The sequence below is a fragment of the Gigantopelta aegis genome, chromosome 1 (assembly GCF_016097555.1).
Source record: "Gigantopelta aegis isolate Gae_Host chromosome 1, Gae_host_genome, whole genome shotgun sequence".
NCBI classification, from domain to species: Eukaryota; Metazoa; Mollusca; class Gastropoda; order Neomphalida; family Peltospiridae; genus Gigantopelta; species Gigantopelta aegis.
In genome coordinates this window covers 3,749,923-3,774,832 of record NC_054699.1, presented here as the reverse complement: position 1 = coordinate 3,774,832, position 24,910 = coordinate 3,749,923, and the positions used below count along the sequence as shown (strand labels likewise).

The window sequence follows — 24,910 nt, the reverse complement described above, 5'->3', positions numbered from 1 at the left end:
CATTCTAATGATAGATGTGAACACTCTCCCTAGCCCCTACATTCTAATGATAGATGTGAACACTCTCCCTAGCCCCTACATTCTAATGATAGATGTGAACACTCACTGTTTTATTTTGTCTGTGGCTCGCCGCACCTCCCCCTCGGTCATGTTCGTGGTACTGCCTAGCCTGGATATGATGCCGGACACAAGGTCATCGGCGAGACCAGGACACGACTTCTCGGCCAGATCGAACGCGTTCTTCAGCTCCTCTATCGCCTCTGTCTTCTGGACCGGGCGCCCGATACGTCGGTACTCATCCTTGTAATCATCCTTTAACTGGGAACAAAAAGTCATTGTTTAATATAGCCAGAGCAAAATTATTAATAATTATCAGTATAGGTTGACCTATATGTTGGTATTCATCTTAAGTTTGTAATTGACCTTTAACTGGTAACAAAAAGTATTTTTTTAAATTTATTTAACAACATAGCCAGAAAAAAATGATTAATAATCTTGAGTATAGGTCACCCTATATATTGGTATTGTAATCGTCCTTTAACTAGTAACAAAAAGTAATGTTTTATTTAACATAACCATAGCAATTAATCATCATTGGCTATCGGCTCATGGACGGGTTGACCTATACGTCGGTACTCATCTTTGAAATCCTGGACATTAACTCTTAACATAGTTAGTGGGTTTGTTTTATTTAAGAACATAACCAGAGTACAGTGATTAATTATCATCAGCTATTGGACGTTAAATATTTGGAGTTAATTTTGTTGCAGTGAAATTTTATTTGTAAAAAATTCACATCTGGATGTCAAACATGGTAATTCTGACATGTAGTCTTTTGGGGAAACTCGCTAGATTTTTCCATTAGCAACAGGAATCTTTTTATTTATATACACTTTCCCATATATAGGACATCTCATACCACAGCTTTAATATGCGACTCGCTGGTTTGGACAGAAAAGATTGAGGAAGTAAATAAATTGCCCTTAAAATAAAAAAGTAGGTGGGGGTGGACAATAAGATGATGCCGCAACACAATACAAATGCTTTGTACGAGAATATCTGATTGCATAGCAACCGATGATATCATGTTTATCTTGTCACAATTGGCTATTCTCTTGGTTATTCTCATATGAGTCACTCGTATACTGTTAAAGGCATACTGTCACAGATTTAAGGAACTTATTTCTAAAAATCAATAATAAATCAAAATTACATTAATTTTTACAGACCAAATCTAGCTATTGCATCACTTTAACTACACCATGATGAAGTGAAATCCATGTCAACCCTCTCAGCAATGTTAGTTTTTGAATTATGGACCATTGCCATAATTCAATTATTTTTACAAAACATCATTAATAAGGAGTATGGTGGTTACGTAGATGGTTGAATAAACTACATTTAGGGACAGATCCAACATATATATATTTTTAAGTAATACCTTGTTAGGCCATGTAATAGGTCAATGGTCTGTGACAATATGCCTTTAAATTTTAAGTTTACTAATTTTTCATGGTTCAAGACGACAACACACAATTCACATGCTTCGTATGATAGCAGTCAATTGCATAGCAAATGATGAAATTATATTTGACTTGTAACTACTGGCTGTTCTCATACGAGGCACCCTTTATCGTGTGGCATCACCTTTACTGATATAAAAAATTTGTTTTGTTTAATGACACCACTAGAGCACATTGACTAAGCAATCAGTTATAGAATGTCAAACATTTTGTAATTCTGACATATAGTCTTAACGTTTATTTTGTTTAACGACACCACTAGAGCACATTGACTAATTAATCATCAGCTACTGGATGTCAAACATTTGGTAATTCTGACATATAGTCTTAGAGAGGAAACCCACTAAATTTTTTCCATTAGAAGCAAAGGATCTTTTATATGCACCATCCCACTGACAGGATAGCACATTACCATAACCTTTGATTATGCCAGTCATGGTGCACTGGCTGTAACAAGAAATAGCTGAATGAGCTCACTGACAGGGATCAATCCCAAACCGACCGCACATCAAGCGAGCCCTTTACCACTGGGTTACGCCCAACCCCCTCTACTGTAATAAAGACGACAAACCTGTGACAATGTTGGCATGATGGTTGATGACAGACACGCAGACGGACGAGGCTCTTTTCGAGGAGGAGCTGGAGCCTGTGGTTTTTGCTAAAAATATAAAAAATAATTCCATGACAACCACTGTCAAGACGAACAACACAGTGAATTTCCCAATAACAATTCTTAAAGTTCTTTGAAATTCACCTTGATTCTAAGATGACCATCAGTTTCCCTTAAGATCTTTCTTGAAAATCATTGTGTCCTAATATTGGAATGAGTTTCCTTTAAAATGACCTAGTCCTAAGACATTGGTGACTTTCTTCTCGAGTTCAACCTTCAGATCATCCTGGTTTTAACACATGTATACTAGGCCACGCTTTACAAAACAATCTTAGCACTAAAATCACCTTTGGTGTATAAAGTAGTTAGGCATTTAAGGTGATCTTAGTACTAAGATTGCTTCGTAAAACGGGGCCTTAGTGTTTAAAAGTTACCATTAGGTTCCCTTGAGAGAATTATACCAGTCGTTCCAGATTACAATCAGTTTCTCTTAAGATCACTATGGTCCTAAGACTACCCAGAGTTTCTCATAAAATCAAAATCAGAGAATGATCATCACAGTCAAAGAAGCACCTTCAATTTCTATGATTATCCTGGTCCCGGTATTACAATGAATTTCCATCAGCTGCCATTCTTTAAAATCAAGATTTCCCTGGTCTTAAAGAGAACAATTCTTCTGGTCCTTAACTAATAGCCACCTGTTTCCCTTGACTTCATTGCTTATGATGATCCTAGTCCCAAGATGTCCTCAATATCATCCTGGTCCTAAGACTGCCCTTAATTTGTCTTAAGATAATACTAATTAATCCTAATGTACTTCTTCAGGATGGGCAGTATCTTGGCTGATACATGTCACATTAAATAAAGACAAATCTATTAGAATATAAAAGAAAAAAGTAAAGTTTTTGTTTAACGACACCACTAGAGGACATTGATATATTAATCATCGGCTATTGGACATCAAACATTTGGTAATTCTGACTCGTAGTCAATGGAGGAAACCTGCTACATTTTCTTAATGCAGCTGGTTAGAATGAGAAAAACCCCAATTAGTTGAACAGATCCACTGAGGTGGTTCGATCCTGCGACGCAAGCACCTCAAGCGAGTGCTCCACCGACTGAGCTAAATCCTGCCACAGAATATAAGAGATGAAAAAGTATTTATATACAGAAGAATCACACCAGTCTACACTATGTTGGTCTCCAGCATCAAAAAGCTGAGGAGTACTGGCACTGTGCTTATAAAAGTTTTAGAGTCCAGACTCAAGACTTAATCAATTCTGAGATTTTAACACCTTGGCAACACCATACAAACTGCATGTATGTGATGTTATTCAAAGATTTGAGTCTAAACTCTAAAGTTTTATAAGCACAGACCATGAACTACAGTACCACCTTTTGATGAACAGTTCCAAAATGCAACAAAATTCCTTCAAGAAATTGCATAATTTTTTATCTTTCGACTTAAACCTATGGGACATTCAAAATTCAAACACCAAAAGTGCCACCACCTGCTACCGACCCCAGTGATCTCTTGCACTTGCAAGCGCAGGCAGTCCCCTCTCCCACCCACCCCAACCCTTTTTCTGTCCTGGATAGAGGAGTTGGCACCAGCTTGTTCTGAATGTGCACATAATACCCTATGATCATGACCATGACAGTACCCAAATGAACCAGGCATGGGTGGTCAGCTGGATGGTTTTCAGTCTGTTTCACTGATTACCTGTATGAATGGTGAGATCAGAGTAAATAGTAAAAGAGCTGACCAAACGAGCAACTGAGATCCAGGAGTTGCTGAGTCAAGTACGGAATAAATGTTTAACGAAGGACGGAAGGAAGGAAATGTTTTATTTAACAACGCACTCAACACATTTTATTTATGGTTATATGGCGTCGGACATATGGTTAAGGACCATACAGATATTGAGAGAGGAAACCTGCTGTCGCCACTTCATGGGCAACTCTTTACGAGTAGCAGCAAGAGATCTTTTATATGCACCATCCCACAGACAGGATAGCACATACCATGGCCTTTGATATACTAGTTGTAAATGTTTAACGACACCCCAGCAAAAAAAAGAAGATATTTCCAGACTGGGTGTGGGATGGACGTGCCCGAACCTGGATCCAATCAGCACATTAATAAGAGTTTATACATAGAGATTATTATACGAGCTAGTTAAATTATGACGTTGTTTCCCAAAATTACGTAATTCATTGTGCACGTGAAATCATTATGACACATGTGTGTCATATTGGTTATATTTGCCTTAATCAGGGCTTCTAGATTATGGTAGCCCCACTCCCATGGCTAGTGATATTCAATGTTGGGCTAGTAAATAACTGCTATTGCCATGCCTGATGGCTAGTGATTTTTTTTTGGGGGGGGGGGGGGGGGGGGGGGGGGTCAAATGTTGCAGTTAAGTTTATTTTGTAAATATGAATATCCTGTCCCCTTCCCCAATCCCCCAGTATTAATGTTTTTAAACTCTATCTCCACCTTTAGGTGACATACCCGATTATTACTATTATTTAGTAAAATTGTATTAACTTAAAGTAAAGTAGAGCTAGTGAATTTTTAATCATGGCTAGTAAATGTTTTAAATCACTGATCCTATGGCTTGTGGATTTAAAAAAACATTCCAGAAGCCCTGCCTGAATATGTTGAACTACGTGGATAATAAATACATACATGCATCACTGAAAACATTAAATATAATAAATACATACATGCATCACTGAAAACATTAAATATAATAAATACATACATGCATCACTGAAAACATTAAATATAATAAAAAAGAAAGCAATGTCAGTTGTAAAATACAATCAAAAAAGAAACGAGTCAAGATATCTGTTTGCTTTAAATGTTAACAAATCATATTTCAAGCCATCAAAAGTTACACATTCTTAGGTGTGGGTGGAGCTTGAACATACATACTTTCATTACATTTATTAGATTAGGAACAATATTGTTCAATAAAATATTTTTTTGTATAACATTACCAATCACATCTTTTTTCTCTCTCTCTCTCCCCCCCCCCCCCCCCACCCCCTTCTTCCTACGGTTTGGTTGACCATACCATTTCATATGAATGAACAAAACTTAAGTATCTAATAATGTCATTCAATATTTGTTGTGTCAAACAAATATCATCATATTGCTGTATACAAGAAATGCATATTACATTGTTCAGGGGTGGGAATTCTCCTCGGATCAGCTGTTTTCCTCTCATGGAACATTGCATTTCCTTGCATTTTAATCGTCTTTTCCTCCAAAATGTGTCAGATGGCACAGATTTTAACCTAGGATTTAAAGAATTTCCGGGACCCCTCTAGATTTCCTCTTTTTTACAGTTCACCAATTCCCACCCCTGATTGTTAGATAAATTACTATTTAAATCCTTATATATGTGATGAACAGATGAATACAATGATACACAATTACTATATAATAATTATAATTACAAACATAATTAATGCATGTACAGTTTCTGTATACTTTATATACAGATTTTATTAGTTCTCATTAGTAAAAGCCTGATTAAAAAATTAAAGCCAGAAATGCAGTACAGTTGAAACTGTCTATAAAGGCCACTTGAGAATTAGAAACATGGTGACCTTTATTAGCAGGTGGTGTGTATATAGAGGTGAAATACATTTGCGTACAGAAGTGTCGTTCATAAATACACATAGGTGGTTATTGTAATATATATGGTGCTCTTTATGTTAAGTCTCACTGTAGTTGAGACCAAATAAGTACCTGTCAAATACATTTCCATATTAAATAACACTACTTGTAAGTTGTAGTATTTAAATCCAGTTAGACTCAGAACCTTATATTATTTATTTTAATAACACATAACAAAATATTCAATTAAAGGTACATATTATCAGGCCTACAAGTAACATTGAAAATACTTTTGTTTAGCCATTTTTCAGATATGTAGAATACTGTAAATAAGAAAATGTTAGCGATAAAATAATTTTTTTGTATGAATTTAGCGAGGCCATTCAAAATGCTAACATTTCATGATGCTACATTTAAAAACCAAGATTGAAATAAACAATATGAGCTTATTATAATTACTTTTTAATCTTTGGTATGCCGACATTGCGTAAGTTTTGTGTCGCTAATATGTCACTTATTAGTTTTTTTAGTTTCTGATATGATGACCTCGCTAAAGTTCTATGTCTCTAATATGTCACTTATTTAGTTTTTATTTTCTGATATGATGACCTCGCTAAAGTTCTATGTCACTAATATGTCACTTATTTGGTTTTTATTTTCTGATATGATGACCTCGCTAAAGTTCTATGTCTCTACTATGTCACTTATTTGGTTTTTAGTTTCTGATATGATGACCTCGCTAAAGTTCTATGTCTCTAATATGTCACTTATTTGGTTTTTAGTTTCTGATATGATGACCTCGCTAAAGTTCTATGTCTCTACTATGTCACTTATTTGGTTTTTTAGTTTCTGATATGATGACCTCGCTAAAGTTTTATGTCGCTAATATGTCACTTATTTGGTTTTTAGTTTCTGATATGATGACCTCGCTAAAGTTCTATGTCTCTACTATGTCACTTATTTGGTTTTTTAATTTCTGATATGATGACCTCGCTAAAGTTCTATGTCTCTACTATGTCACTTATTTGGTTTTTTAGTTTCTGATATGACCTCGCTAAAGTTCTATGTCTCTAATATGTCACTTATTTGGTTTTTTAGTATCTGATATGATGACCTCGCTAAAGTTCTATGTCTCTAATATGTCACTTATTTGGTTCTTAGTTTCTGATATGATGACCTCGCTAAAGTTCTGTCTTTAATATGTCACTTATTTGGTTTTTAGTTTCTGATATGATGACCTCGCTAAAGTTCTATGTCTCTAATATGTCACTTATTTGGTTTTTTAGTTTCTGATATGATGACCTCGCTAAAGTTCTATGTCTCTAATATGTCACTTATTAGTTTTCTTAGTTTCTGATATGATGACCTCACTAAAGTTTTATGTCACTAATATGTCACTTATTTGGTTTTTAGTTTCTGATGTGATGACCTCGCTAAAGTTCTATGTCTCTAATATGTCACTTATTTGGTTTTTAGTTTCTGATATGATTACCTCGCTAAAGTTCTATGTCTCTAATATGTCACTTATTAGTTTTCTTAGTTTCTGATATGATGACCTCACTAAAGTTTTATGTCACTAATATGTCACTTATTTGGTTTTTAGTTTCTGATGTGATGACCTCGCTAAAGTTCTATGTCTCTAATATGTCACTTATTTGGTTTTTCACTAAATTTTAAGATCGCCAATATTTTATGATTTACAGTATTTCTTGAAAACTATGACAAAAGAGATATTTAAATAAATAATTAACTAAATAAATAAAACTAGCCACATATAAATAAAACAGTCTTTGTAACCATGTTTCTGACTAATATCAAGAGCTTATATAACAATTACTATCACATATTAGAAGGAAGGAAATGCTTTATTTAACGACGCACTCAACACATTTTATTTACAGTTATATGGCATCGGACATATGGTTAAGGACCACACAGATATTGAGAGATGAAACCCGCTGTCACCACTTTATGGGCTACTCTTTTCAATTAGCAGCAAGGGATCTTTTATATGCACAATCCTACAGACAGGATAGTACATACCACAGCCTTTGTTACACCAGATCGATCGCGCATTCTTCCAATGTTTGTAGTAGTAAACTGGATTTTAACCCCTAATATATTTGGGTTTTTTAATTTTTTAAATATGCCTAAAGTTATTGGGAGGTAAAATCCAGTTTGTCCAACTATAAACATTTAATTATCATTACATAAAAAGTACAAAATGCCACACAAAATTAAAAAAAAATCTACAAAAAAGGAGAAAGATTCTACATATATTATGGACAGATACCTTATCCCACATATCATAAATGGGGTATAATTATTATTATTATTATTATTATACATGCAAGGTACAAATTTTATCCACATTTTATACCAGACACTACAAATACTGTAGTATGAAACCTGCCTTATTTTACAAATGCAGTCTTGTACCATATTTTATAGAAAATACAAATTTATTATACACTTTAGTACAAATTGTCCCATCTACCTACATGTAAAGTTTACAAGACATACAATTTCTGTAGCACAAATTAACCCATCAAAGATACACAAATACTATATACTGCAGTACAAACTACACCAATCCAAATTAGACACAAGATGCTTACTTTATAAGAGATACAAATTTACTGTACACTGTAGTACAAATTAACCAAGCCATATTTTTAAGTAATACAAATTTACTGTATAATCTAGTACAAATTAACCAAGCCATATTTTTAAGTGACACAAATTTACTGCATACATATTGTGGTCTCATCTTTTAATTAACCCAGCCGTATTTTATAAAGATATATGACCTAACTATACACTGTAATACAAATTTACTGAGATACACACACATACCATATACTGCTATACAAAATAAACCTGATCATATTATAAAAGAGATAAAACTTATTATACAATGTAGTAAAAAGTAACCCAGCTATACCATGCTAAAGACATATATATTAACCATACAACTATCCGACTATTAACCCTGCCATATTTTACATAAGATACACATATATACTATATATTACAGTATAAATTAAACCCTGCCATGGCATAGCTGTATTTTACACCAGAACAATACCATACCTGTATACATGACTCATGTGATACACCCTATATACTGCATATATGTATAAGTTAAACCTTGCCATAACTGTTTTACACCAGAACAATACCATACCTGTATACATGACTCATGTGATACACCCTATATACTGCATATATGTATAAGTTAAACCTTGCCATAACTGTTTTACACCAGAACAATACCATACCTGTATACATGACTCATGTGATACACCCTATATACTGCATATATGTATAAGTTAAACCTTGCCATAACTGTTTTACACCAGAACAATACCATACCTGTATACATGACTCATGTGATACACCCTATATACTGCATATATGTATAAGTTAAACCTTGCCATAACTGTTTTACACCAGAACAATACCATACCTGTATACATGACTCATGTGATACACCCTATATACTGCATATATGTATAAGTTAAACCTTGCCATAACTGTTTTACACCAGAACAATACCATACCTGTATACATGACTCATGTGATACACCCTATATACTGCATATATGTATAAGTTAAACCTTGCCATAACTGTTTTACACCAGAACAATACCATACCTGTATACATGACTCATGTGATACACCCTATATACTGCATATATGTATAAGTTAAACCTTGCCATAACTGTTTTACACCAGAACAATACCATACCTGTATACATGACTCATGTGATACACCCTATATACTGCATATATGTATAAGTTAAACCTTGCCATAACTGTTTTACACCAGAACAATACCATACCTGTATACATGACTCATGTGATACACCCTATATACTGCATATATGTATAAGTTAAACCTTGCCATAACTGTTTTACACCAGAACAATACCATACCTGTATACATGACTCATGTGATACACCCTATATACTGCATATATGTATAAGTTAAACCTTGCCATAACTGTTTTACACCAGACCCCTTTACATGTTATACGAGATACAAACATATATATAGTATATTACAGTACAAATTAGTGCCAGTATTCCACACCAATACCCTTTCATATTTTACATGAGATACACATATATACTATATATATTGTAGTACAAACTAAACCTTGCAAAAACTGTTTTTGTTATACCAGATTCACATTTACTATATACACTAAAATATTTTATTATACATAGCATATATATATATTGCTGTACAGAGAAAACAGTGTTACATTTTATGTCCTCCCTTACCCAAAACCCAATCATTTTACACGATACTGCTATATTTTACAAGAGATACACATCTTCCCCAAAACCCAATCATTTTACACGATACTGCTATATTTTACAAGAGATACACATCTTCCCCAAAACCCAATCATTTTACATGATACTGCCATATCTGACAAGAGATACACAGTTACTTCCAAATTATGGTACGGTAGTTAAAAGTGTTAATAACAGAACAATTTGCAGGGTGGATAGACCCAAAGAGGGATCATGCAGAGAGAAACACACACACACACACACACACATATATATATAGACAGAGAGAGAGTACAGATTACACAGCGTTTCCATGGTTACAAGGGCATTTGTTTTATAACAATGCAAGCATGCAAATCTTTTTTAAACTCACATGAGACTGGTAGGCCTTTTGCGGAGACCCGAGATATCCATGCTGCAATGACGGGTCGCTAGTATAGTTCCGCTGAAGTAGGGGGTCATTGTGATGGCCCCTGGGCTTTGAGGGTACGGCCGGGGGTATTCGTTTTTGGGGTTCGCGGAACGGTACGTGTACCGCTGGGTCACTGGGAAAACCTTGTTGCAGCATGGGGTCATTGACCACATCAGGTAAATCATACTGCGATTTGGGCCTGCTGATGAAGGGCTGTTGACAAACAGGGTGAAAATAGCGTCGTCAGCAAACATGTATGGAGGCAAATTGTGGGTTATCTTCGGTAGGAAACATTTAAAGAATAAATTTTAGTTGTTGGTTTTTGTTTTGTTATTACAGGCAGTTATTGTGCAAATACATTTTATTTTAAATTAAAATTTAGTTGTAGTTAGAATATATTTTTGTTGTATATAAAAAAATACTTTAAACTCATTGAATTAAAAGTATAAATTAAACTTGCATATATATATACATGAAATTTAAACAAACCAAAACAAAACAACCTTCCTTGAATTACTAAATATTTCTTTGTTTGTTAATATTAATACTGCTTTTAAATAAAATATTACCCCCCAAAAAACCTATGATATAGACATATTGCATTTTTGTTTTGTTAATATTAACATTACTTTTAAATTAAATACAAACATTTATTTATTTGCATTAATTCAAATTTTAACATTTACATTTTTAAAAAACCCACCCAATAATACTTGTACATTGTATATATATTTATTAATTAATATTACCGTATTTGACCGGAAATAAGCCCAGGGGGCCAAGACAACTCATTGTGTGCTTAGCATGGGGTGGGCTTATTCCCAGACAAGGGGCCAGTTTTGTTGGAGAAAAAAATAATAATAATATTTAAAATAAATAATAATAATTAAATGAACTAGGAAGAAAACAAAAAACGTTCAGTAGCATATCTATTAATTAGTGTTCCATTTGTTATTAATAAATAATAATTGTTTATTAATTAAATTGTTTTTTTTTTACTAGTATCTAATTATCAGAAACACCTTCTATGTTACAGTTACTTACCAGTGAGGTTTATTTACATCCAAAATTTAATGCTGAGAAGACTTAAAACAACATCAATTAACAACAAACTCAATAGCGTATACACACATTTCTGACACAGGCAGCCAGCTTACACTACAAAAAATTGTCAATCTAAGGTCATTGTTCTTAGCCAATCAGAATATGGCATTTGCTTAATTAGCATTAACTGCGGACCCAGTGTGGTGGTAAAAATAGACATACTTGGGCTTGGATACTTCAGAGAAATACTGCAGGCATGAAATTGAAAACAATGTTATACACTGTTATTGTTAGACTGCTAAATCTCACTGGTGGTAAAATATTGTGTTACATTTGTTGTTACATTTGTGTTTAATTATCTGCAGGAGGTATGACCTTTTAAATGAACTTTGAGCAAACTTGCAATTTTGTGTTATTTATAAGGTGACGAAGTTGGGGGTGGGCTTATTTATGAATGAGGGCCTAATTTCTTAAATGCTATCAAAACGGAGGGGGGCTTATTCAAAGACATGGGCTTATTTCCGGTCATATACGGTAACATGTTTTAAAAATAAAATATTAACATCAAAAACATGATTAATAATATACATTGTAGTTCTTAATTTCTTAACAGTAACACTGCTTATAAATAAAAATTTAACAATAAAATCATTGTATTTTTTAATTAACATTAACACTGCTTTTAAATAACATATTAACATTAAAAAAGAAAAGAAATGTGATTTGACATAAATGTTTTAATAAAAAAACAAATAGTGGTGTGATACCTGTGTTGTTAGAACTATAAGACGAAACTTACACGCGTATCAGGGGATTCGTACTGCGGCGGAGTGACGAGTTGGGGAACTTCGAGGTCGGAATGACTACGCAGGTGATGCGATTTTGGACTCTGCAAAAATAAATTCTCAAACCTATGGAACCTTGGGAAGTGATCAGATTGAACCGTATTTGCCTGCTCAATAGTATTGAAATTTGAAATTTAATAAAAAATAAATTCAGTTTTCACCCTATCTACAATTATTTAAGAACAAAACAAATCAATCATTATATCTAAGATATTTTAGGCAAAATATTATTCATCTTTTAGTTTATCTACCTTTTTTTGTTTTTTGGTGAGTGTGGGGTATTTGATTATTATACATCATATTTCCAATTATCAAGAACAAGACATGTTTAGAATTATTTTTAATAAGATACATAGTAAGAAAAAAATAAATAAATAAACAATCATTTTGAAAACATCTCAAGAAAACCCACTTGGTTACACACACTAAATGTGATACAATTAGGCCTATATAACTAACATTTAAAATTATTTTAAAGAATACAATTAATAAAAAGAAGACAGAAAATGACTTAGTTAAAGACACTGAACTATGATAAACTTTGGCCTATAGATAAATGAAAGATTTAAATATTTTTAAAACCTAATTTAAATTCCAGGATATCACTTTGACTATCGAATAACCCCAAAACTGACCAGTTTAAACTTACAGGCCTATAGGAATGATATTTGTAGTCCGGTAGAGTAGTTGAGACATTTCAAGTAAAGGGAACAGAATTTTTTTTTTTTATCAGTGGCTATTTTCTGGCAAAAGTATCGTTAATGTTTTATATGCTATTTCTTTTCCATGTTTTCCATATAAAAAACAACAATTTTTTGTTTATGGTATTCAAGGATGCCTCCTACCTTAGACACACATCTATTCTTCCTACAGGCCTCAACTAAAATGGTTTAATTCAGAGCAAGTTAGTGCTGAATACAAGAGAAATATTAAATATTAAGTAAATGCTATAAACTTCATCAAATGTTTCTTTATTAAGTTATGGTATTTCCAATTTTAAAACAAAAAATCTGAATACATTTTGCGAGTGGCTGCAGGTAAATTGTAAGTGTAAATGATCTAATCAAACTACAAACAGCTAGTATTGGTTTATGCGTAAATGCCTCATTAACTCTGAGAAATATATCGCTTTCTTAAATGCCACGTAGGGACATTTAAAGGTGCAGACCCTAGTTTTAACCCGTAAAAATGGATACCAAGTTTTTTAAAGTTACAAACCTGTAACGCATTTGGATAATGTTACAAGAGAGTGAAACAAGAATTAAAACGTTTAAGTACCATTAAAAATAGACTAAAACTTGACTCCATAACTGTTACTTCTCAGACACGCATGCGTTTTCAAAAATATAAAAAATGTATTGCGTGGTATTAGAAACATCAGGATGACCAGAAAAACTTCGGTTGTATGGAAAAGGATAATCTAAACAACAAACTATAAGTAAAGTTTGATTTCAGTGATCATAAACGGATCTAATAGTGAAAAATATGCCTTAGTGTTAAAAAACTAGGGTCTGTCCCTTTAATACGCTAATACTATTAAATATTAAAAATGTTAGACCTGGGGTTTTTCAGATTAAAGGTTTTAATGCAGTGCTGATATAAACATGAATGTAATTATTACTATGTCATTACTATATGACTACAGCAAATCATTTTTGAAAGGCAAATGTTTTAAGCATATAAGCCAATTAGAAGCAATTACTAAACAATGAAACTAATTTTTAAATTCTAAAAAGTTAAATCCAACATGAGCTAGCAAAGTTTATTGCAATAAAAAAAAAAAAAAAAAATCTGCACTAAAGGATTTGTCACTGGAAGATACATGTAATCAATGTATGTTTCTGCAATACGTAAAAAATATGATGAATGAACTTTTAAAGGTAATTAGTTTTGTACAAAACCCTCTTTAAAAAAACAACAATCCAGGTTTGTTTTAATAAACATTAAAAAGAGTTATTATTTGTTTATTTTTAATATCTTAAACAATACTCAGCTCATTAGTTTCAGTTTGTGGAGGAGATTCATGTACGTATAGAGCAAATATTAACTTTAACAATAAAATTATGTACAATAAAATGTAAATGAGCTCTTAAATACTTTGTACAATGATGAAAAACAAGTTAACTGTTTTTAATCCAATGTTATAACAATGAATTTACAATACAATTTAAAAAAAAAAATGTTTAAGGATTCCACCAGAATCTTACAACTGATGTAACTATTATTGGATTCCATCTTATAATTTTACACGTCCAACCCACAATCTGGGATTTGCAGAAACACGAATACTGCTAGATGTGCAGACTGATTGAACTTTTTAACAGTTATTTATTTACTCAAATGAAGAATATTAAAGAACCTATTTATTAAAGTAACATAAATGCTTCTTCTCAGCATCAGTGTATTATTCACGACTAGTGGACAAATTAATTTTATTTATCTTTTTTTTTTTATTTAAAACAATTTTTTTACAATACATATTTATTAAACTAAAGCAAATGCAAAATGAGAAGAAAGCATCAATGGATTATTTTTTTAAAATTTAAAATTCTATGCAAACGGTTTAATAAAACATTTATTAAATTAAGGTTAAGTGCAAAATCAGAAGAAAGCATCAGTGTACTATTTTATTTTAATTTTATTTTATTTAAAACTTTTAAAATTACTTGCAAGACACTTAATAAAACATTTATTAAACTAAGGTACTAGTAAATGCAAAATGAGAAGCATCACTGCACTATTTTATTTTATTTAAAACTTTTAAAATATTTGCAAAACATTTAACAAAAAATGTATTAAACTAAGATAAATTTGAAATGAGAAGAAAGCATCAGTTCACTATTTTATTATTTTTAAAAATATTTGCAAAACATTTAATAAAACATTTATTAAACTAAGATAAATGTGAAATGAGAAGAAAGCATCAAACTTTTTTTTTTAATTGTTTAAAATTATTTGCAAAACATTTAATAAAACATTTATTAAACTAAGGTTAATGAAAAATCATTGCACTTTTTTATTTAAATTTGCAAAACATTCAATAAAACACTTATTAAAGCAAAGTAAATGAAAAATCATTGCACTATATTTTTTAAATTTTTATTTAAATTTGCAAAACATTTAATAAAACACTTATTAAACAAAGGTAAATGAAAAATCATTGCACTATTTTTTAATTTTGTTTATTTAAATTTGCAAAACATTTAACAAAACACTTATTAAACTACGGTAAATGCAACATGAGAAGAAAGCATCAATGCACTACTCGATGCCTAGTGAATGAATGAGCATAAAGCAACAATAGCTAAACTTGAGGAAGCGACTGTCAACAAGCGTATTGAGAGACTTACCATCTCAGATTCTAGGATGTAATTTTGATTTTGGGGAGGGTCGGGGTATGAATCGCTTTGTTCATCAATTTTATCCTGACAGAACAAACAAACAACGGTTGTCAAACAGGGAGGCTCGTTCTGAAGCCTTTACTTAACACATTAGTGTGCATTCACATCAAATATATATAACTGTAGATTATTAAACACATTAATTGCAGATTAAACACAAATATACACACAAAAGGAAGAAATGTTTCGTGTAAAAGATAGATGGAAGTTGCAAACATCTGAAGTGTTGTTTTGAAGTGTTTTTGGTTACTTTTTAAAATATATTTATAAAGTTTCAAAATATTTAATCATAAATGATTACTATGAAACCGCTGATATATATCTAAAAATTGTTCATTGATATTAAGAATTAAGATCCAAAAGACAATATTTTTTTTTTATAATTAGGGGTTGAATTTCAACATATTTGTTTCTGCAGGAAAAAAAAATCCCTTAATAAACCTTGTTGAATTTTTATTTTTTTATTATTACAGTGCAAAAATTAATATATGTAAACTTAACTAAAAAAACCCAACATTTGTTCAGTCAGATATAATTTAATATTTAAAAATTGATTGTATTTTTAAGTAAGTGGAAAAGATACACACAATTTTTAAGAACATTTAGAATTAAAAAAACGAACGAGAATTAACTAAGATTTCTAACAAAGATTTTTTTTTTATGAAAAAACCAAATACTTTTAATAATCAAATGTATCCAATAAAAAGTAGTTTTTAGCAATTGTCTTATTTGCTATCGAGGTAACTGGACATGTACAGAGCTCACATTGGAACAAACTTTCCTTTAGTCAATTTTCAGATACGTAGAGTTTGTTTTTGTTTTTTTATTTAACGACGCCACTAGAGCACATTGATTTTTTTTTATCTTATCATCAGCTATTGGACGTCAAACATATGGTCATTCTGATTTAGAAAAAAAACCGGTTGCCACATAGGCTACTCTTTTATGACAGGTAGCAAGGGATCTTTTATTTGCACTTCCTACAGACAGGATAGCACAAACCATGGCCTTTGTTGAACCAGTTATGGATCACTGGTTGGTGCAAGTGGTTTTACACCTATCCATTGAGCCTTACGGAGCACTTTGGAGTCGGTATCTGGATTAAAAATCCCATGCCTCAACTGGGATCTGAACCCAGTACCTACCAGTCTGTAGACCGATGGCCTAACCACGACGGCACTGAGGCCAGTCAGATACGTAGAGATTATCCTTAAAAATTATTAAAATGTGATCAATTTAAGGAAAATTTAATCATCCAAAAGACTAAATTTTGGAGCCATATTGGTGTAGAAATTAGCATCTGACTAATCTGGCAATAGACAAGGTGAGCCCTGATGTTATTACATATTAAAAATAAAAAAATCAGTTTACACACAAAATGTAGAAGACCATTACAATAACTTACAGGACTATCACTACGATATTCCATCTGTGGGGGTTCCGAGTCATCTCTCTGATGCAGCATGCTGGGAACAGCAGGGTTTGCATGCTAAAAAAAAAGGTGCGTAAAGTAAAATCATGCAAAAAAACACCATGCACCATGCCACTGTATAAACATAAAAGAGTACGACCATCAAATGTGATAAAAGAAATGATCAGTAAATGTGCTTAGAAATGCTGTTTTAATTGGGTTTGTGATTTTAAATTGGAAATAAGTTTTTTATTATTCCAAAATATTTTTCTTAAAATGACGCACAAAAGAAAGAAAGAAAAAAAGACACCGAAAAATAGAGTGAACTGAAAAATTGAAAATAAATTAATCACAGGAAATTAAGATATTTTAAAGGTAAAGATTAAAAAAGAGAGAATTATAGACGAAATAAAAGCAATATAGACGAAATAAAAGCAATATAAGGATGAGAATACACTATACAAAATACAAGACAGGAAAGTGCACTGACCTACAGTAATTTTAAATTTATAATAATCAATTTTTAAATATTTTGTAATGAGACATGCACCATTACTTTTCACATGCATTCAGTTATGTGTAAACAGACACAAACAATAGGCTATCATTAAAGGCATACTGTCACAGATTTAAGGACCTTATTTCTCTAAAAATGGATAATAAATAAAAATTACATTAATTGTTGGAAACCAAATCTAGCTATCACATAACCTTAACTGAACCATGATGGAGTGAAATACATTTCATCCCTCTCAGCAATTTTAGTTTTTGAATTAGGGACCATTGCCATAATTCAATAATTTTTCAAAATGTCGTTAATAAATGGAGTATGGTGGTTATGAAGATGGTTGAATAAAGTAAATTTAGGGACAAATCAAATTATATTTGTTCAGGTAATACTTTGTTAGACTATTAAATAGGTCAGTGGTCTGTGACAATATGCCTTTAAAACAGTTTGGTTTGGTGTAACGTAACCTCTCATTTTAATGGGTAGCATTTTATTGCATTCTATGTTTATGATATAAGAAAGAAAGAAAAAAAAAGGAGTCCAGAAAGTAATTACGGTTTTAGATTTAGATGATATTTTGGAGTTGGTCAGCTAAGAACAAAGCATGTTTTTATCACTGGATATACGACAAACCAATTTAACTACTACATGCACACAACTCACTATTATTAAATACAATCTAACCTATCAAACAACAAAGCTATTATGTTTAAAAACAAGCACATGCACCAGGGTGAGGTAACAAAGGTTAGCTGGGTAGGTTATATATATTATATATATAACAGTGTACTTCAGTCAATTGGGGATTGTAATCAATGAGTGAGAACACCTCAGTATGAAAAGACACATGGGCTATTTGGGTATCGAACAAAGTTAATTATATGAAGAAAAAAAAGATGAATGACTGACATCAATATACTATACAAATTAACAATGTAATTCAGTCAAATGTGAACACTACTGATTAACAACAATGATTAACAAAAATGTCATTCAGTCAAATGGGAACACTACTGATTAACAACAATGATTAACAAAAATGTCATTCAGTCAAATGGGAACACTACTGATTATGGACAATCTGATTATTAACAATGTAATTTAGACTGTGGAGGATTATTAACAATGTAATTTGGTCAATTGGGAGGATTATTAACAATGTAATGCATATGATTGGGAGGATTATTGATTATTTACGATGTAATTTAGTCAACTGTGGAGGATTATTAACAATGTAATTTGGTCAATTGGGAGGATTATTAACAATGTAATGCATATGATTGTTCTTAATCAATAATCCTCCCAATGTAATTTAGTCAACTGTGGAGGATTATTAACAATGTAATGCATATGATTGGGAGGATTATTGATTAAGAACAATGGAATTCAGGCAACTGGGAAGAGTACTGATTAGCAATAATGTAATTCAGTAAGCAGTGAGTATTACTTAATCATATAGTTTTTAAAATCATATCAGGACAAGCACTGTGCTTTATGCCCTAATAACATATTTCACTCAAAGCTCAAACTCTGTGTTCAGATTATATTATAGCAATACTATTCAATCGAAATTAAACTCCAATCATCTACCTTCAAAGCAAGTTTACAAACCACCAAGACTGATCCAAGGAAAGTTTTATGTTAACAGACAAGTAAGGCAATGGATGAAGCACCTGATTTACTATGTAAACACTGGGTTAAACATTTCACTGTACAAAGTTATGACATTTCACTTTACAAAAGGTATGTTAACAAAGCAAGGCGATGGATAAAGCTCTATTAACATTCAGAATGATGATCTTATAAATCAAACCTAAAGTTTTACTTCTTTTCAGGCTTAAATTAATTTAAAAAGCTGATGTAGACTTTTGTTGAAGGATTCATTAAAATGCATTCAAAACATTTTTTAAAGTTTAATTCTGCAACTACTTCTTTTTGTAAAATTAGGGTAGGTAGAACAGGTGTTTCCAATCCATCGGAACATGTTAAATTAAAATGGTGTAAAAATCACACAAAACAAACATACCCAGAATATTTAGCAATATTAGATATTTATAAAAAATAAAAATAAAAATACGAAAAAAATATGAGCCACTCCTTCAAGTACATGTAGTTTACAATCGATGATTAATAAAGAATAAAATAAACCTAATGTCAAAGCCAGGTATAGGTTATACGGTTATGCATTACAGTGTTCAAGCAAGGTACACATACATCCGTTTAGCCGTTAGTATATATAGCTAATTAAACTAATGTACATATGAATGAGCATGCCTGAATGGCATTATATGTACATACATGTATAGATATGAACACACACATATAGGCACATACACACAACACACATACAGACACACATGAACACACACTGTCACAGCACGGAACAAAAATACAATGTATCTTAGGTACAGGTATAGGTACCGTATACATTTTACTGGTTTGTATTTTGTAATATATCAGTAATATATCATTACATGTAGAATATATGATTAAACTAACTACTGAACCCGTTATTGATGGTGTTAGAAGCACTAACCATTGAACCCATTATTGGTGGTGTTAGAAGCAAAGTGCTGCACTAACCATTAAACCCATTATTGATGGTGTTAGAAGCACTAACCATTGAACCCGTTATTGGTGGTGTTAGAAGCACTAACCACTGAACCCGTTATTGATGGTGTTAGAAGCACTAACCATTGAACCCGTTATTGGTGGTGTTAGAAGCACTAACCATTGAACTCGTTATTGGTGGTGTTAGAAGCACTAACCATTGAACCCGTTATTGGTGGTGTTAGAAGCACTAACCATTGAACCCGTTATTGATGGTGTTAGAAGCACTAACCATTGAACCCGTTATTGGTGGTGTTAGAAGCAAAGTGCTGCACTAACCATTGAACCCGTTATTGGTGGTGTTAGAAGCACTAACCATTGAACCCGTTATTGGTGTTAGAAGCACTAACCATTGAACCCGTTATTGGTGTTAGAAGCACTAACCATTGAACCTGTTATTGGTGGTGTTAGAAGCACTAACCATTGAACCCGTTATTGGTGGTGTTAGAAGCACTAACCATTGAACCCGTTATTGGTGGTGTTAGAAGCACTAACCATTGAACCCATTATTGGTGGTGTTAGAAGCACTAACCACTGAACCCGTTATTGGTGGTGTTAGAAGCACTAACCATTGAATCCTTATTGGTGGTGTTAGAAGCACTAACCATTGAACCCGTTATTGGTGGTGTTAGAAGCACAGTGCTGCACTAACCGTTGAACCTCTTAATCAAATAGTCACTGTGTTATATTGTAACTGTGTTATTGCTGTAACCAGTTGAGATGGCATGCAGTTTTAAATTCTTTATGGCATTTTTTTTTTTGGTGTGTGTGTGCAAAGCAGATTATGTAATGGTTTAGTTTACAGATTGTAGGCACAAATCAAACTAAATGGGTTCACAAGGTAAGGCTCGAAATTCACTTTGTGGAGTGGGAATGGAATGATAGAAATTGACAAGCAGTTGTATAAAGTCTGGAAACCAAATAACCTATTAAGACTTAAGCTGTATCCTAGCCGAGCAGTTATTTTAGAAATCACTGATTTCAATCGATGTATCCTAACCACACATGTACGCCGCGACAGATAAATCTGTTGCGTCTCACACGTCTGATTAGGATACGTTGATTGAAATAAATGATTTCTAAAATAATCACTCATGTCAGGTTAGAATACAGCTTTAGTGACTTTTTTTTAATAGCAATATGGAAAACTAATAAAAGCTTATGATTTATATGATCAGTCCTGAAAATAAGGAATCTGAAATACTGTCAAATATAAGATGGAAAGCAAAAGTTTCTTGTGAAAGTGATTATCAAAAAGCATATTGTGCATTCTGAGTGGCATTAGGTGCCTGACCTCTGTCAATTTTGAGCCTTGATTTGTTTCTGATACAAAATTAGAAAGCATAATGTGCATTTTGAGTGGCATTTGGTGCCTAACCTCTGTCAATTTTGAGCCTTGATTTGTTTCTGATACAAAATTAGAAAGCATATTGTGCATTTTGAGCTGCTTTTGCTTCCCCCTCCTGTTCATTCTGAGCCTGAGTCGTGACCGAGGTGGTGGTGGGTTGGGATGGGGAGGGGAGGAAGTAACCAACACCAAGATCCATCTTATTTTAAATAAGCGCTCTAACCAACGTACTACATATTGCTTTATGAACATAAAAAAAAAAAAAAAAATTATTCCATTATACATGTATCATTTAAAACTGATGCATTTCTATTTTTCATTTTACAGCTATGAAAATGCATTATTTAATACATAACAATAGGTAAAATGTTTACATGCCGAGACGTTTTAATACAGTAAAATGAGTAGAATGGCTATAAAACCAATGTTATATGTTAGGTTGTTTGGTGGGATGTTTCAATACATTACAATGGGTACAATGATTATGTTAAGACATTTTACTTAATTACAATGGGTAGAATGATTGTGTTAGACATTTTAAATAATTACAATGTGTAGAATGATTATGTTAGACATTTTAATTAATTACAATGGGTAGAATGATTGTTGTGATTTTTCAATATATTACAATGGGTTGAATACATATTGGGATGTATTACTAAATGTATATCATTAACATGCAAAAGAATATTAGTTACAAGTATACTTCAATTATTCATTTAGTTTAAAGTTGTAAAATTTAGAACACTGCTAGGAAAAGTTAACATTAATCAAATAATATTAAATATTTTGATTTTGTCACTATATTTAAATTATGCTTCATGCTTTATTTAGTTTAAAAATTTAATTACTAACATATAAATATGGAATATTATTTACATGTAAAAATATATATATACAGTATATAAAAGGTTGTACACAATTTAAAATGTTTAATTATTTTTTACATGCACACCTTTTGATGTTTTTTTTTCCATTCCAAATCACCTATAAGACCATGCTAGCGTATATTTCTCAACATGCTGTATATGTTTCTAACAAGTACTATTTACAAAAGAATGTAGGAAGTATTAGAATTAACAATTTTTTTTTTTTCCAGATTTGATATTTATACTAATATTATCTCACAACATATTTGTGCTAAAAATAAACACAGCAATATGTTAAATGTCGACAATTCATCATGTCAATTACCACCTAAATTTATTTTTCAAATAAATCATTAGCTGCTTTTTGAAGACAGTGTATTATCCGTATATGAACAAAAAGCTATGGCAGACTATTCCACCAAATTATCTATAAAACTTCAAAAATTGAAGATTCAACCCAGTTATTTTCTAACAAAATATCAATTATTATATAAAATTAGCCCATTGCTTTCAAAATTCTCAAATTAGTAATTTGGCAAGTTCCAGAGCTAACAGTGAGATAGAACAGAAATATCTTTTTACTAAAAATATGAACTGATATTGAAACAAAATACAATCTTTATTTAATGGTTACAATTTACCAAAATAAGTCCATTGAAAATTGGATTGATTGTCAATAATCTCAATGAACTGTTAAGTTCAATGGCCTATGATTAAATAAATAATATTTTACACCCGTAACAGAATCGTACATAACACCATCATACTGTTTTGAAAACTGCATCCATGGATACTATTTTATTTCTTTAAAAAAAAAAAAAAAAATGTTTTCTTCTTCTTTTTTATGGTTATTGTTTTTTATGGTTAAATATATATATAAAAAAATCAAAATTAATTTGGTATTTTTTCTACATACATATTAAAATATTATTGCATTAATACTCCCTACATTCAAATGGATAATATACTACATCTCTTTAACCCAACTGTTTATGTTTATTCACTGAAAGATGAACTTACATGATACGGACTGTGATATGCATTATAAGCAGTGTTGGTGTTTTGACCGGTGTACACGTTTTGCCCATTGTAATAAGCCTGGTTTTGTCTACCGACCATGGCGTCCGGACTGGTTGGCGGAGATCTAGGGAGAGGTCGCGGAGGGCTCTGGTAGGCACTATCATATGGTGGAGGCTTCTCAAACAAACAGAAAGACTAATATACAAATCAATTTCTAAACCTTAATCAATATTCAGTACAAGGTGTTTCAGTATTTATTTTCCAACAATAAAATACACCAGTTATCTCCCCTACTGTGTGTACAAATATGCCTGGGATGAATTGATTATTTAAAAAAAGAAACAAAAATACCCAAGAAATAAATTGCTGAAAGATATTAATTCAAAGAAAATATCAATAACACCATAACAATTAACTGAAAAAGATTAGCTAAAAACTAAAAATCTCAAGGCAATAATTATTTTAATTATGTGCAAGTGATGTAAGCCTGCTATTATGCTAACAGCAGTTTAATAAATTAAATGTACTGTTAAAACTAAAGTCTAGGTAAGTAACACAAATAATAGTGCAAAATAAAGAGAAAGCATAATATATTAAAATTTAATATTAGTACACAACTATTCTGAGTATTCATAATAATAAACATTTAAGTGCTATAGAATATGGGACACAAGTACATCAGGAATAACATTCATTCTTCTATAAAAGTAAGATAGAAGTTTCTTCAATATTATTTTTCAAAAATAGAAAATGCTGACACCAAGTGTTCTACTTTGTGCCACAGTAACTGAAAGAAAATATATTTCATTATAGAATTGTAACACGAAAAAATTTGTTTGAAAAACGGTACATTTTAAGTAATTTTTTAAATGTCATTAAAAAAAATTCTTTCACTGGAGATATACAAAGTCAGTAGTATTAGCTCCGTTCCATTTCTGATAGGTGCATAGTTCTTCTAAAAGTACTCTGCAATATTGTAATTACATACACCATGCTGTCTAAACTGACATCACACAAAAAACGTGCCAATATTCTTTTAACAATTGATAAAATTCCTCATATTTAGTTGCCAAACACTGAAGATTTTTTCTTACATCAAATATACTGAACAGCAATGAAATTCACCAGTGATACAACTTAAGTTATTTTGAAATTAACAAACTAATGTTATTTTTCCCAACAGAATACACTTTGATAATAATAAAAAAAATTATTTGAGTATTCTAATGTTATCCTAAAACATTTGACTATATAAAATGTTTATATAGAGATTGCAAGACTTAGCTATAGAAAATTAATATCAAAAAGGAGAAATGTACTGATGCATTTTCAGTGCTGTTTGATAAATATAATATCATCTATATAATTTCTCC

At 31.7% G+C, this 24,910-nt stretch overlaps 1 protein-coding gene across 11 annotated transcripts in view; it reads right to left on the bottom strand.

Moving 5' to 3' along the window:
• The window catches only part of LOC121369360 (serine/threonine-protein kinase 25-like), a 101,818-nt gene that overhangs the window by 10,695 nt on the left and 66,213 nt on the right, over nucleotides 1-24,910 (bottom strand). For 5 of the 11 annotated variants that reach the window (XM_041494405.1, XM_041494425.1, XM_041494395.1 and 2 more), the window contains 7 exons: nucleotides 23,538-23,711; nucleotides 17,177-17,260; nucleotides 15,721-15,795; nucleotides 12,325-12,414; nucleotides 10,443-10,694; nucleotides 2,095-2,181; nucleotides 107-318 (listed from right to left, as the gene is read on the bottom strand). In XM_041494405.1, coding sequence (XP_041350339.1) covers nucleotides 107-318; nucleotides 2,095-2,181; nucleotides 10,443-10,694; nucleotides 12,325-12,414; nucleotides 15,721-15,795; nucleotides 17,177-17,260; nucleotides 23,538-23,711 — 974 coding nt within the window. The remainder of the gene's footprint in view (nucleotides 1-106; nucleotides 319-2,094; nucleotides 2,182-10,442; nucleotides 10,695-12,324; nucleotides 12,415-15,720; nucleotides 15,796-17,176; nucleotides 17,261-23,537; nucleotides 23,712-24,910) is intronic. The other 6 variants (XM_041494458.1, XM_041494450.1, XM_041494468.1 and 3 more) reach the window with 4 other exon arrangements.